General features: G+C 33.7%; 1 protein-coding gene across 1 annotated transcript; it reads left to right on the plus strand.

Moving 5' to 3' along the window:
- Positions 1–7,878: 7,878 nt before the first annotated feature.
- LOC127812864 (thaumatin-like protein 1) lies at positions 7,879–9,010 on the plus strand. The gene has a single exon (XM_052353385.1). It carries the CDS (start codon positions 8,074–8,076, stop codon positions 8,764–8,766), a length of 693 nt encoding a protein of 230 aa, XP_052209345.1. The 5' UTR covers positions 7,879–8,073; the 3' UTR covers positions 8,767–9,010.
- The last annotated feature ends 6,971 nt before the right edge of the window (positions 9,011–15,981 follow it).

Here is a 15,981-nt window from a genome sequence, read left to right on the forward strand (position 1 = left end):
GGTAGTACTAATAAGAACTTTGGCATCCATTCATGAGGATAATATATATGGGTAAGAAAAAATAAGGTTATATTCTCCTCCTTGTTTTTAAATTATTTTTAATTTTTAACTTTTTAAAATACTAAAAATGCGTTTATTTTGTTATTTTCAAAAACATATTTTCAAAAATAAGAAAAATATTTATAAAAAAAATCCAAAAAAAATATTATTTTAGGTGTTTTTAGCCAAAATACGCTGAAAACACCCAAAATGCGAAAAACAACCCTTTTTCTCCCAATCTTGCACACAGATCTCTCACCTCTCTCTCTATCTCCTCTTATTTCTCCTTCATCACTGTCGTTGACGACTCTTCTTTTCTCCTTCATTCTCCATCGCCGATGCCCACATGAAGCCGACAATGATGGCTTGATGATGTCAATGGTCAACATTCACTACCATGGCAAGGGCAAGAAACGACGACCATGGTAGAGGAATAAAGACCGACGATCATGGTGATGCATAAGGCCATGGTCAGTTGAACATGGCAAAGGAGTTCGAGAGGTTATGATTGGAGACAACGCATCGAAGGAGAAAATCAACGACCGATAACTGCGAAAGGCAACATTCATGACCATGGAGCCTTCGACTATCGACAACGCGTCATCGACTATGGCGATGACCCTGATCCCCTTATCGGTGATATCACAACAGTGAAGAAGAAGACCCACACCAATAATTCCCACCGGCTGTCGGCGATGTGAAAAAGGCCTCTGACTGGCTGCACTCCCACCCTGCAATTAAAACACAAAACAAAACACAATAAAAATTTTATATATATTTTTTTATTTAGGTGAGAGGTTTATACTCGTCAGTGTACGAGTGCAGTTGTAGTCCAAATTTAAATTTATATTTTCTGAATGAGTCCAGGTCGTCCACTGAGAGATTTATTTATGGCAAAATAAAAAGAATGTCACACACAAGTACACACGCATTTGGACAAATTGGCAACAAAGTTTTTTTATGGTTTTTTAAACAACAGATACTAGGAAATAAATTAAGGCAGTAATTGAAATAAATACTTAAAGTGAGAATATAAAATTGGATAGTACTTGAGTTAAGACAATTTCAGTGCCAACCCGTTGATTCCCAAATTTTAGCAGAAAAGATTAGCAACATTAATTTAATTTCAGATATGAGGGTTTGTTATTAAATGCAATTAGAGATGATGATAGTTCTAGTTTAAGCAATCCCCATACATGATATGCGGGATTCTAATTTAAGCAACTACCATAAATTCAATTGCAATTAATACACAAAACAACTAAATTAATCATCCGGGTTTGGGTATGATAGCGTTTCCAGTTCTAGTAACTCTCATGCGTGACATGAAAGTTCTAAGTTAGGCTTACGCTCCGATCCAAACCTAGTGATTTCTCAATAATCAAAACATACTCATACTGAAGTTTAAATTAACGTTACTCATTTAAAGCGTAGCTTTCTTTGGGAATCATTGGCGTTTGACACTGTCCTTGCCTTAACCCAATATTAGATTTAGCTACTCATTTCCATTTAAAAGTTAATTGACATGAATTTAAACGACGTAATTTAAATAACAGAATTTAAATGACAAGAATTAAAATTGCAGAAATTTAAAGGCATAAACTAACTGGCCATTTAGGCGGTGAACAATTAAATGACAAGAATTAAAATTACAGAAATTTAAAGGCATAGATTAACCGGCCATTTAGGCGGTGAATAATTAAGTAATAATAAATAACATAAGAATTTAAAAGAAGAAAGGAATGAAGTAAGATCACAAGAGAGAATGCTAAAAAAAATGGGAAAGAACAAGAACAATTCTCAAAGAGAGAATTATAAGGAAACAACTAAACTTTGATTCAAGAATAATAATTACACTTACAAATGCAATCAAGTGAGCTATTTATAGGCCACAAGATGCAATACAAACCACACAATTTCAATTATTCAATTAGACATAATTATATCTAATGGGCACTCACACACTTAAAGTTAAATGGATTTTAGCTATAATACACACCTAATATTAAATGGATTTTAGCTAAAATACATACCTAATAAAGCACTCATAAAATTAAATGGATTTTAGCTATAATATCCACCTAATAGTTAAATGGATTTTAGCTAAAAAACACACCTAATAAAGCTCTCACATAAAAAATAAAAATAGATTTCTATAAATTGGTTTTTTAATCTTCATTAGGATTAAAAATAATCCTTGGGCCTTCTCCAAATAATATCTTCCATGGGTTGCTCAAATTGGGCCTTAATTCTTCATGGGTTTAAATTCTTCATGGACTTTAAGTTTTTCATGGGCTTGATTTCTTCATGGGTTTGATTTCTTCATGGATTTGAATTCTTCATGGATTTGAATTCTTCATGGGCTTGATTTCTTCATGGGCTTGAATTCTTCATGCCTAAAAAAAAATAATTTAATGTTATTAATAAATTACATATTATATATATGTATTACACATGGCACATATATATATATTACATGCATGCATATAATGATGTATATGTATTATATATAATTTTATATATTATTATTATTTACTTTAAAACTTTATTTCATTCATCTTTCAATTTAAACTTACATATAACCATAAAATATATATTAATATCTAATTTAAACCATATTTAAGATCAAAAAAAAGATATAATTATAACAAAATTTTTACAAAATTAACCACTAATCATTGACTATCGAAAATCACTGGCCATGATGGTCGGCAACAACTGACAGTGTGTTTTTCAAGTTTAGCTGAAAATTAAAATTCAAATATATGAAAATCTAGCTGTTAAACCTGGCTTATTTTTGTGTATATTAACCCCATTTGGCTTGGCATTTCTATTAGTAGGCTCTGATCGTGTGAATCTCTGGCCGGCAGTGGTCCTTGGCGACAGAGAAGAGGCAGGGAGTCGGAGAAGATAAAGGAAGAAAAAGAAAAGAAAAAAAAGAAAAAAAATCTTAAAATTATATAGTTATTTAAAATTTTATAAATATAGCATATCAATATTATAATTAAAAATATAGGATAACATATAGTATATTATTAAGTGTATTACACATTATATATAATAATATTGAATATAAATTTTCGCTCAAATGTTACAATTCATTAATTAAATTTATTATTTTATTTTAATAGTAGGATTTTATTAAAAATAGTTAATTTTATTATTTAATAATCAAATTCATTGAATCAAATATCATAAAGTATTTTTTTTTTTCAAAATTTTAAAATAAACGTGTTTTCTAGTTTTATGTTTTAAAAAATAATTTTTCAGAGTGACAAAAAGAACACATTTTCAAAAATCTTAAAACAGATAATCAAAATATAAAACTGCAAATGAATTTAAAACTGAAATATGAAAGAGAACTCAACCTAAGTCTTCCCACAAGCAATCCTTTGAAAAAGAATTACATTTTATTTATAGCAAAAAGAAAAGCCTTTCTACATCTTCCATACACTTTGTTGCTTGTTTTTTTCGGGCTCTTCTTTTTTCCCTTATGTACTTAAAATTATAGAGGAAATGAGTTGCTAATACTTTATGCTCTTCCTCATAGATCTGCAAATAGTCGATTTGATAACTAAATCGACCAATTGAACCAAATAATTGAACTAACCGATAATTGAATTTTCTGATAGACCAAAGAAATCAAACTAACTAATTGAAAAAAAAAATCAAAAACTGATTGTAAACTTCAAGCACCAACTCAAGAAAAGATTTAAAAAAATGATGTTTTATAGTTTACTTTGGTCAGTTCAATTATTCCGACAAAGAAAATCAATGTTGAAAATCACAAAATTATAAGAAATCTCGAAGTTGAAAAATGATAATGACTAATTCTCTTATTAAAAATAATAGAATGACTAAATTCAATCTTTTGTCGTTGTTTCTCTCTCACACTCTAATTATAGAAAATAAAAAAAGTGGTGGTGGGCCCCCCACGGATATCAGAGATCAAATACTTGTGGTGACATTTGTCTCATATAGAAATGTGAACTGAATGTCCTACTTTATGTATGTATAAGTTGTGACCGTATCCGAGTTTACCCGACGAGCGAATCAGGGGAGAAGGCCGCCCGTTCCCAAGAGTAGTCGGGCAAAGCTCGAAACTTGGGTTAAAAAAAAAAAAAAAAAAGAATGATGGTAGGAAACCACAATAGACTTGAGTGACGCTAAGGTTCACATCCATTTGATAATAGGGCCGACTAACATCTTTTTTTTCTCTTTTTTATTTTTTTATATTTTTCTAAAAAAAAAAAGACAAGGAAAGAGATTGATGGTTGGGTTAAACCAACCATTGTCGATCGGGTTCAATGGGCCTAGCTAGCCATTGTTAGTTCTTTGATAAATGTGTGCATACACGTGCATTTGTGAGAAATGGGTAGGGAAAGAGAGAGAGACAAAAATTATTATATATTTGAATGGTTTTTAAAATATAACGACAATTATAAATTACAAGAACAAAATTATTATAAATTTTTACGCTCAAAGAGATAGGGGATTTTCTATAATATTCACTTTATGTATGCTTTCCAAGTAGTGTTTTTATGAACGAAAACGCTATTTGGACACGTAAGCTTTAAGAATTATATATTAAAATAGTTAATTACTTGCATCTTAACAGCTTTATTTCATATCCAAAAAAAAAAAAAGAAAAATTCAAAGAAAATATCACTTTCAATCAATGTTTTAAAAATCCGACCGGAGAGCGAACCGGTCTATTAATTGGATCACATGTCAGTTGGTCAAACCGATTAGACCGAAGTGGTTCGACCGAATGATGTCATATATATTTTAACATATATTTAAAATACTAATTGTCGACCTTCAATTTCAGCCGACCGTGATTCGTTTTGGGCCGCGATGAGTAAGTCAAAAAATACCAAGAAGAAGAAAGAAACAAAGTTTCAGACGTGAGTCAACACCGAATTTTTTTACATGGTTCGATCAGAACGATGTTTACTCCACAACCACCATCTGATTATTTTTCCAAAATGGCAGTATTTAATTATTCTCTCTGTTTTGTTCTTCTAACCCCCTATTTGTACCGAGAGGTCTTTACAATTTAGATAATATATAGAAATATAAAGACTACATAATGGGGGACAAACTACCCTTATTGTTTACACAAAATCGAGAGTAGGATTCCCATTACGAGAAGCATGGACTGTTGTAGGTAAAGTAACTGGACCTTACCTCTAATTTCTTAGCAATTTTGCCACTTATGCAAGCTAGGGATATTAGGCTAGCGACCTGGGTGGTTCAACGAACTGAAAAATATTGTTGGGAGCTCGTTAACCGATTGCTGGGAACTTCTCGGGAGCTCGCTTTACGAGTTTCGAATTTCGATGGTGATTGGACTTTTCTTGGCGAGGTTGTCTGGGCCTTCTCAGCTTTGGGTGATTGGACCGGTCCATCCATCGGACCGACTCTGGCTCAAATGGAGTGATACAAGAAATACATATAACACTAATATTCTATATATTATTATGATAATATTATTATTAACTAATATACAACTAATATTTTATATATAATTGTTATATATATTATTAAAGAATTAATTAATAATTAAAAATTTAAAAATAAGGGAGAGTGTGAAAAAAGTTGGGGTCAACTTGGTTCTCAATTCACCGGTCTGATCGGATTTTGATCGGATTGAAGGAGATTTGATTTTTTATATCAAATCAGATTGAATAGGCCATCAATTCTCAATTAAATGAGTCTGTTCAACTTATTCGATCCGATTTTTAAAACAATGCTTTCAATTCTACACGATAAGTCGAGGGGGATTGTTCCCGGAATATTCGGACTAACACGATAGTGAAAATTTGATGGTAATTTCTAGATGACTTTGGACTTAGTTTATTCTAAGATAAAATTATGAAAAAAAAAATTCCAAAAAGTAGGCCCCACATGGCCATTAGAAAGACCTCGCTCGGCTTTGATATTTTGTGAGGAGTTTTTATAGCCCCAACCTAGCTAGCCAGGGGATTTCCTAGACTTGCCAGAAATTCTACTAAGGATTGGGTTGCTTAATTTGTAATCAATTCAAATTTCGTTAAATTAGAAAAATTCTCTTCTTTTAACTCTTTGAAAGATGGTCCTTAAAAGAGTAATGTTAATCCTCTTAATTTGTCTAAGATAATAACTTATATATGTTATCGAACGAGGAGATTTAATTCTAGGTTAACGATTATCTCCACATGAATATAAAAGAAAAGAATTTTTTCTCTGGGTTAAGCATTCAATTACTCTCAATTTTACTTCTAAGTTATTTCAAACCCTTAAATTTAGGGTTGGCAATGGTTTGGTTTGGTTTTGATTTTTATCAAAATCATAATCAAATCAAACTTAAATTACTAAAACCAAAACCAAACCATTACCCATTTGGTTTTAAAAATTTAAAACCATAACCAAACCGTTCGATTTTGATTCGGTTTCGGTTTAACCATGATTTTTTTAGTTTAATCCATATCAACAAACAAAGACAAATAGCATCCATAAAATTTTTTGATAATTTCACAACAAACAAAGATAAATTCTAATAAAGTTACATTATTCTTGCATAAAGTTACAAAACTTATTGGATATAAAATCACATTTTCAAACCTACAATTGTTAAGATCAATAAATTAATATGTGCATAATTAAATTGTAATTTAAACTAAAAAAAATTAGCTACGAAAGTTAATACCTTCATCAACAACATTAATATATTCTTCGTAAATTGATGCATATCCATCTGAAATGAATGAGCCAACTCCATCTAACAAAATTATAAATATAAAAAATAAATTAATATGAAGAGAGATGAGGCAGAGAGCGAGAGGCAGCGAGGGTGAGAGAGATCCAGGGCTAGCGAGAGTAAGAGGGGCCGAGCCCTAGCGAGAGCAAGAGAGATCTAGTGAGGGCGAGTGAGAGCAAGAGAGATGCAGAGAACGAGGGCGATTGGCGAGCTCGTGCGGATGAGCAAGAGAAATGAGGCAAAAAGGGTGAGAGAGATTGAGGGAAAGCGAGAGCAGGGGCCGAGCCCTAGCGAGAGCAAGAGAGATCCAGCGAGGGCGAGCGAGAGCAAGAAACAAGCAGAGAGCAAAGGCGAGGGCGGGCGGACGAGCGAGAGGCAGCGAGGATAAGAGAGAGTGAGAGCGAGGTTGAGAGAGGAAGGAGAAGAGAAGGGGAGAAGGGTTTGCAAGCAAGGCAATTAGGCTGGGCTCAGGTGGGCAGGGTTGTATATAATATATATTATATATACATATTATATTATATATATATTCGATTCGATTCGGTTACCCACCATTTGGTTCGGTTTCGATTCGGGTTTTGGTTTGATTTTAGTGAAAACCATAACCAAACCATACCCATTAAAACAGTGTTCGATTTTTCCCTGATTCAAATCATTACCCAGTCAAACGATTTTTAACCGCGTTGATCGATTCAATTTCGATTCGATTCCCCACGATTTAAATTACAATTGTCATCCCTACTTAAACCTCATCTCTATTATTTGATCGAGACTTGACTTAAAATCGTATCTATTCAAATTCTCATCTCTATTATTTGATCGAGACTTGACTTAAAATCGTATCTATTCAAATAGCAATATCCATAAAAAAAATATATACTATTCGATTCGCCACTTATCAAATTAAACCATTTTCTCCTGCTTTTCTCATTTTTGGGGCCCACCCTTTTTAGGGCCTAGCCACAGGCATCCGTGGTTGAGCCGGCAGCCCCGGCACCGTAGAACTGTAGAAGGCAGGTTTGCAAGCCTAACTCTATGTCGTGTCCATTGATGATTGGCATCTGGCATCTGGGCTAACCTGCAATTCCCTAACTTTGCACATCTCTCACAGACTTTGAACTTTCCAAGCGTGACCGGCAGCTGATTACAAATCAAAAACCCATCTCTAGCCGCGCGCCATGAATCTATAAGAACCCAAAGATGTAAGCTCTCAAAGCACCCATCATCAATCCAACCAAATTGAACCCAGAAACCTCTTTGGTTGATTTGCTTCCCGCTGTTGATTGGTTTCCAAAATGAGGAGTTTCGCCTTCTTGTTGCCGCTTCTCGTCACCTTCTGCATGGTGGCGCCTCGTTCCGACGCCGCCACCTTCGACATCCTAAACAAATGCACCTACACAGTCTGGGCCGCCGCCAACGCCCCCTCCTACCAAGGCGGAGGCAAGCGGCTCGACCCCGGCCAGTCATGGAACATCAACGTTCCCCCCGGCACCGTCCAAGCCCGCATCTGGGGCCGCACCAACTGCAACTTCGACGGCAACGGCCAGGGCAGCTGCAAGACCGGCAACTGCGACGGCGGCCTCAAATGCAAAGGCTACGGCAGCCCGCCCAACACGCTCGCCGAGTTCGCCCTCAACCGACCTAACAACCTCGACTTCGTCGACATCTCCAACGTTGACGGATTCAACATCCCGATGGAATTCAGCCCCGTCAAAGCCGGCACCTGCAAGGATCTCCGGTGCACAGCCGACATTGTCCGCCAGTGCCCGGCGGAGCTGAAGGCTCCCGGAGGCTGCAACAACCCCTGCACGGTGTACAAGACCAATAAGTATTGCTGCACCAACGGGCAGGGGAGCTGCGGCCCGACGCCGTTGTCGAAGTTCTTCAAGGAACGGTGCCCAGATGCTTACAGCTACCCGCAGGACGACCCGACGAGCTTGTTCACTTGCCCGGCTGGGACCAACTACAAGGTCATCTTCTGCCCGTGAACATCATGAAGCTTTTCTCCATCGCCGGCTTCCATTGCGGAATCTACCGGGAAAGTATTATATACATATATATATATATATACATGTATAAGATCGATCTCACTGGCTCGTTTGAAGGTTTTGTGAGATTTGATCATTAGAGAGTGTAGTACAATAAATTTTGTGCACACGTGGTGTTGTGCACAGTGGAGTTTTCATGCAATTATAGCAAATAAATATATAAGAAAATTAATTATTACTTAAATACTTTTATTAATTTTATATATTGATGTGTTATATATTTATATTGATATGATATAAAATATAATATATTAATATAAGAAAAGAAAAACAACAACATGAATAAAGAAATGGATGTCTCAATTTATATGGCTTCCCACATCACTTCATACATAATAAGAATTTTATAAAAAATTAACGATTAAAGATAAATATTCAGTCAATTCAATTAATGTCATAATTAAAATAATTAAACTTATATAAAAAATTAAACTATTGGTGAAAAACGACATCATTTAACATTTTGATCAATTCAATTATTTTAATTTTTTTAATATAAAAAATAATTAAATTAAAATTATTAAATTTAAAAATCAAATCTAACGCAAACCGAACTGAAATTTTTTATTTTGAAGAAACGCATTGACTTGAACGAAGCGGCGTCCCATTTTAAGTTTTAGGGAAATTCTATTCGCAGCCAGCTTTTTACTCTTCGCATCCATAATTAAAATAAATTTAATAATTACTCTCCGTAACCAGAATTATTACTTGTTGCAGTCAGTTATATTCCAAAATTGCCCTCATATATCCATACATCTCTATCGCAACTCACCATCGTTCTCTACAGCATTTGTGGCTCTCTGCAACCTCCACTCGCCTTCGTCGCTTCCCTACAGCCGCACTCGCCGCCGTCGCCTTCCCCACAGCCGCTTGTCTCTGTTGTGCACTTGGTGAGGTAATTTTTACTTACATGTTTTGATTTTTTGGGTTGGAAGATTTGAACTTGGAGACTAGAAAGGGAGAGATTGGATGGGCCAAGGGTGGTGGCCGCCTGGGTTCGGAGGCGGTGGCGGTCGCCTGGGTTCAGAGACGGTGGCGGTCGCCTCCGAACCGTGGGTTCGATCGGGCAGTCGGAGGCGATTGGCGCCTCCAAAACTCAGGTTTCAAAGGCATGCGCTGCCTCCGAACTCTAGAGTTCGAAGGCAGAGCATGCCTCCGAACCTTGGAGTTTGGAGGCGACTAGCGCCTCCGAACCCTTTAATTTATTTTTTTTTATTTTTTATTTTTTATACAAATATTTGAAAAAACTTAATTTTTTAATTAAATAATGCTAATTAACATTTTTTTTATACTTAATTTTTTATTTAAGTATTGGAGTTGAATAATTTAATTTTTAATACAAACAAATACATATTTTTTTACTTATTTTTTCTAATCTAATAATGGATTTCCCCAACTCATGGGTTCGGGGAACATATCTTTTATATTTTATATTTTATTTAATTGTATTAACATATTTTTTATATAACATATTTTATATTAACATATTTTTTTATACTTAATTATTTATTTAAGTATTGGATTCGAATAATTTAATTTTTTTAAAAAATAAATATATATTTTGTCGAAACTTTATTTAATACCTGTGTTTCCCAAACTCTGGAGTTCGGGAAACACTAGTTTCCCGAACTCTAGAGTTCAGGGAAGCTGGAATTTCCTGAACTCTAGGATTCAGGAAATATGGATTTTCCTAAATCCTGGGTTTCCGAGGCGCGATGGGTCATTGTAATGTTAATAATTTTTGTTTAATAATTTTTTTATTGTAATGTTCTGTTTAATATTATTTATTTTTGTGTTATTTTGTAGGTATGGTACGTGGTAGAAAAGGTGAAGCTTCTTCATCTTGGCAGCCTTCTTCTTCTCGGGAGCGTCCTATTGCATCGACCAAAAGAAGAAGGAGGATCGAGAGTTCTAGTGAACCGCCTATTTCAGAGGCGATAGAAGAGGCAGTAGTAGATTATGCGACACCAGTTGAGGAGCATCCCAACCCTAATCAAGGGGAAGCAACTGATCAACCATCTTCCTCTTAGCACGATGATATTTTTGAACCACTACCCGGGGGCCCTATTGATAGATCCATTCTAAAAAGTTTTAAAAATCATGTTGCATTTGCAATATGAGCAAGAGAGGTAAGTTATATTAATTTTTTTAATATTTATCTTTATAATTTAAATAATTACGTGCTGTAAGTTTCTATAATTTAAATAATTAGGTATTTGATTTTTTTAACAGGAAAGAGGCATATTGAAATGTAGAAGTCATGGTCTTAAAATTCCTGAATGGCCATTGGATAATCAGCCTCGTGTTCGTGATATTGTTATAGGGTCTAGTTTCTCACCATTGCTAGAGTGTACTTATCGATATACAAATCATGCTATAGTCTCAGTATTTACAAAGAGATGGCAGCCTGAGACTAATACATTTCATTTTCCGTTTGGAGAGATAAGTATAACATTATATAATGTTACTGCTATTTTGAAGATTCCAGTAACCGGAAGATCTGTATCTGTGCCTCATCATTTGACACCTAATGAAGCTAGTGATTTATTATGTAGGTTACTTGGGGTTTCATTAGATGTAGCAACACAACAAATTAGAGAGAATCAATGAGCATTTGTAAAATTAGATTAGTTGAAAAGAACATTTTTGCATCTACCAAATGAGATTTCGAATGAAGAGATTGAATATATTAGTAGAGCATATCTATTATTTTTATTAGGTTGTACTTTATTTGTAGATAAGAGTGGAACATTAATTTCAGTAGCGTATTTAACATTATTAGATGATTTAAGTATGATCAGTAATTATGCATGGGGAGCTGCTTGTCTCGCATATTTGTATCGACAACTCGGCATTGCTACTAGACGAGAGGTGAAGAGTATCGCTGGATATCTTACCTTACTTGAGGTAATTATTTAATTTCATAATTTTATATCATATATTTATATATATTTAATATAATTATTTATATTAAATTTACAGGCATGAGTGTACGAACATTTTTCTTTTACTAGAATTAAATGTAACTTCTTATATAGTGACGATCAACCACGAGTTCTCCGTTGGATACCTGTTCGTGATACTGATTCTTTACAATCTATTAGGGAGCAGATCGATACTTTATCACCGGATGAGGTATTTATCATATATATGATTTGCAAGTTAATTAATATATTATAAAATTTAATTTTAAACTAAATAATATTTACAGTTGATTTGGACGCTGTACCGGAGGGTTCAGGCACACCACCCATTTTCAGAAATTACATTTTTCTCAGGTTGTCTGAAATGTGAAAATATTATAGAACCATATCATCCTGAAAGAGTTTTACGACAATTTGGGCATGTGCAAACTATTTCTCCTCCCCCATTATCACCTGTTAAAGCTAGGCGGGGTCCGGGTACGACTTCATATCGGGTAATTTATACATTTATTGATGATATTTGAAATCGATGGGACATGCATTTATTACCACCACGTCGACGTGGTAAATATTCTAAATTTTCATGGCATTTTACACCTGAATATTTAACGTGGTATGGAGCTATTACACATCCAATTGTACAAAATCCTATACATCGATCAAGTTTTGATAGAGGTGCAGAAGATATGCTCAATCTTGCTGAATCAGTAAGTTTTTAAATTATATTTAAGTTATTACTGAATTTAGTTTATTTAAATTAAAAAAATTGATATAATTATTTTTTTTTTGCAGCGTAATCGACTAGCATTATATACTCTCGACCAGACCATATCAAGTACAGAGCCTGTATCTGCTGATGAATGGAAAGAGACATGTCTTGGGGTGAATACCATTCTAGGCTCTCAGCATGGCTTCGATCCTGATGTTGATAATATTGGAGCATCGACATCTGGTACATCTCCTCCAAGATAATTAATATCAAGTTCACTTGGGAGTAATTATAGCACTGAGTTGCTTATAGTTGTTGTTTATAGTTGTAATTCGTAAATTATAATTTTGGATTATGTATAACTTGTAATAATATTTTATTTTAATATTTACTGTTAAAATTTTATTATGATTTATCTAATTTTAATTCCATTTACACAAAAATTAAAAGAATAAATTAATGAAACAAAGAAATATAACTTTGTGCAATTTTGGCACTTCTAACAAAATAAAGAAATATTACAAACAAATATTGTAAAATATACACATTCTTCATTCATCAATTAAATCAAAATTATATAATGTAAAACATACACATTGGTTATTCATCATTCATCAATTAAATCAAAAACATCATTTGTAATAACATTTTTATTAATAAGAGACAGGAATAGTTGAATTCGAGTTATATATGGTGTTTCTCATTCACGTGCAATATCATATCGATATTTATGCCAATTGCGTGCAACCGAAGGAATTAGTGAGCCCGATTTAAAAAACACCTAACAAAATGATAAGACAATATTGTTAGTACCAAATTTATATTAACATAATTATAGGAATATATAAATAAATTATTAAATAATAATACATGTACAAAATGACAATCATCCACAAAACCAATAGTAATAATTCTATGTTGTATAACTGAAAGGGCGACTGATCTCAATGAAAGGTAGGTAAGACACTGCATTCGAGATAAATGAACCAACACAACATTATATTTTGAGGCAATCAAATGACCCATGTCAGGTAAAGTCATCCAATGTTGAGGAGGTGCAACACACTCAAAACAAGAAAGTGTGTGCATTAACTTATCTACACGCATAGCAAATCTGTATAACTCTATATACTCATCACGAAGAGTATGCAACTATCCAATCAGATTCATACGAATATCCCTCCAGTTGTGCTCACTCATTCCAAGTAACGCAGCAATAGCACGAAATCCACAATGTCCATCCAACTCCACATTAACAATATTATGTATAAAATGATGTATATTTGATGGGAACGAAGCATCATAGCCTAGCAATCTGTGTTTGACACTGGTACAATAAAGTTTACCTTCATTTGGTGTCTTAACTGAGCGCTGTGTTGTTGGAGATGTACTGTCATGAATAGACTATATTATTTCAAAATATGATGGATCACGTCGAGTGGATGTATCAACCTGAATTTTATTCTTTAATGATGGCTTACCTTTTGTCCGAACTTTCACATTTGGTGGGATCAATAAAGTCATAGCTGGATCTATTAATTCTCTCAACTTCTGTTTTAATACGATTTTACCTCCTGCTGGTTCTGACTGAAATATATTATATATACTTTCTAACTCTGGATCAATAGTTAACACTGAGCACACATTAACAGTCTGCACTAAATCTAATTTTGTCCAATAAGGATGCACAAATGATAAAGGAATTGGTCGTCCCTCCATCATTAATTCTGCAATTTCATGTGCACAAGGTAAACCATATGTGCTTCTTATCACACATCCACATGCAACCTTATCCACCCCAATTTTTTGAGCTATCTGTGTTTGCTTTAACACCATATTCATTGCATTTCTTGATATAATACCTCTCAATTCTCTAAAAAAATTTTGCCTGAAATTATGTTGTACCAACATTAAACTCTTCTCAAAAGACCCATTGATCTCAGTATGTTGCAACTCAATAAGAGAATTGATAATTTTCCATGATGACTCAAAGTCACCTTGAGATGATCCCAGATATCTCTTCAGCTTCGCATATGCACTCTCAGACCTTTGAATAAAAGCATAAGCAGTATTAGATTAATTAGAGATATTATAATAAAAATAATAACAACAACATTTGAGTTTACTAAAGAATACCTATTAGTAGTAACATTGCCAAAATGTAATACTTTATTTGTTCACGCTGCAATAAATTTTTCTTTATAATCATTCAGCCATGTCTTTCTCACATAATCAAATGCTTCTTCATATGCATGATACTCAACCATTAAGTCACAAAGTAGACGTTCATACTCAATCTCAGTAGAGGCAAAAACAAGAAGATTCCACTGTAACATAAACTTCTCCTATGTCTTCTTTCTATTAAAAAATTTCTTACACTTAAGCAAGTACATTTTTTGATATATGCCACCTACATAATAAGGTCGTCGTACTTGGAAAGACTTTATGTATTGTATTCATCAATGCTAATTTTCTATCAGTGACAACTACTCCTGAAAATGTATTAGATCCCATCACATTCTTTAATCTCTCCATAGCCCATGTGTAGTTATCCTCATATTCATGGTTCATAAATACAAATGCAATAGGAAAAGTTAACTCAGTGGATGTCACACCAACAATCTCAAGAAGTGGATACCTATACCTGTTAGTTTTGTATGTACAGTCCATTATTAAGACATGTGGAAATACTTTTAATAAATCTATAGACATCGGATGTGCCCAAAACAAGTCTGCAATACAATCTGTTGATCCATCGCTTCTATGTCACTCCACATAATTACATTCTCTTAATTTCTTCATCAACTGTTGCATTTGTGATCTACCACCTTTCTCAATAAGTTTGTATCTTTGACGCGCATTATATATAGTTTTGATAGTAGTAACATTATTTTCATCCTCTGCCTTTAGGCTCATCAAAATATTTCTAGGTTTGACGAGATTCTCAGACATTGTTTTTAAAATTACTTTCTCTTTTTCTGTAAGCCTCCCTGCATATGAATGACCCTCCAGTTGAACTACTAGTGCATGGTTGTACAGTCCACACACAACTTTCAACTCCCACTGCTCAAATTTCATACCAAGTAATTCAAACGGACAATCACACTTTTTTGAACCTATGTTCTTGCGTTTTAATTCTCCTATTGTTTCTTCTATCCTTTTCGATGGTCTATACTTTCCACTACGTTCACAAGCAAGACGAACTCTAGATTTTTTTCTAGGGCCCCCAGATTCTAAACTCTTGATCACAATCACAATTCCATTTTCTTTTCCAATTTTCTTAGCTCATCCAATAAGTGCTTCTCTAGTATCAAATAGTTAATATAACAAAAAAACATTTAGATATATTTTTTTCTATAATTATATATTTCAAACAAAATTATTAAAAATCTATCATACCTGATTAGTAGTAAATTGTTCAATAACATCAAATTGCTGGATTGGACAATTCGATTCCTATAAAAAAATCAATAAAATAAAACAAAGATTGTAACCGTAATTTGAAAATGAAAAAACCATATT

This window comes from Diospyros lotus, chromosome 11 (genome assembly GCF_014633365.1).
Source record: "Diospyros lotus cultivar Yz01 chromosome 11, ASM1463336v1, whole genome shotgun sequence".
NCBI classification, from domain to species: Eukaryota; Viridiplantae; Streptophyta; class Magnoliopsida; order Ericales; family Ebenaceae; genus Diospyros; species Diospyros lotus.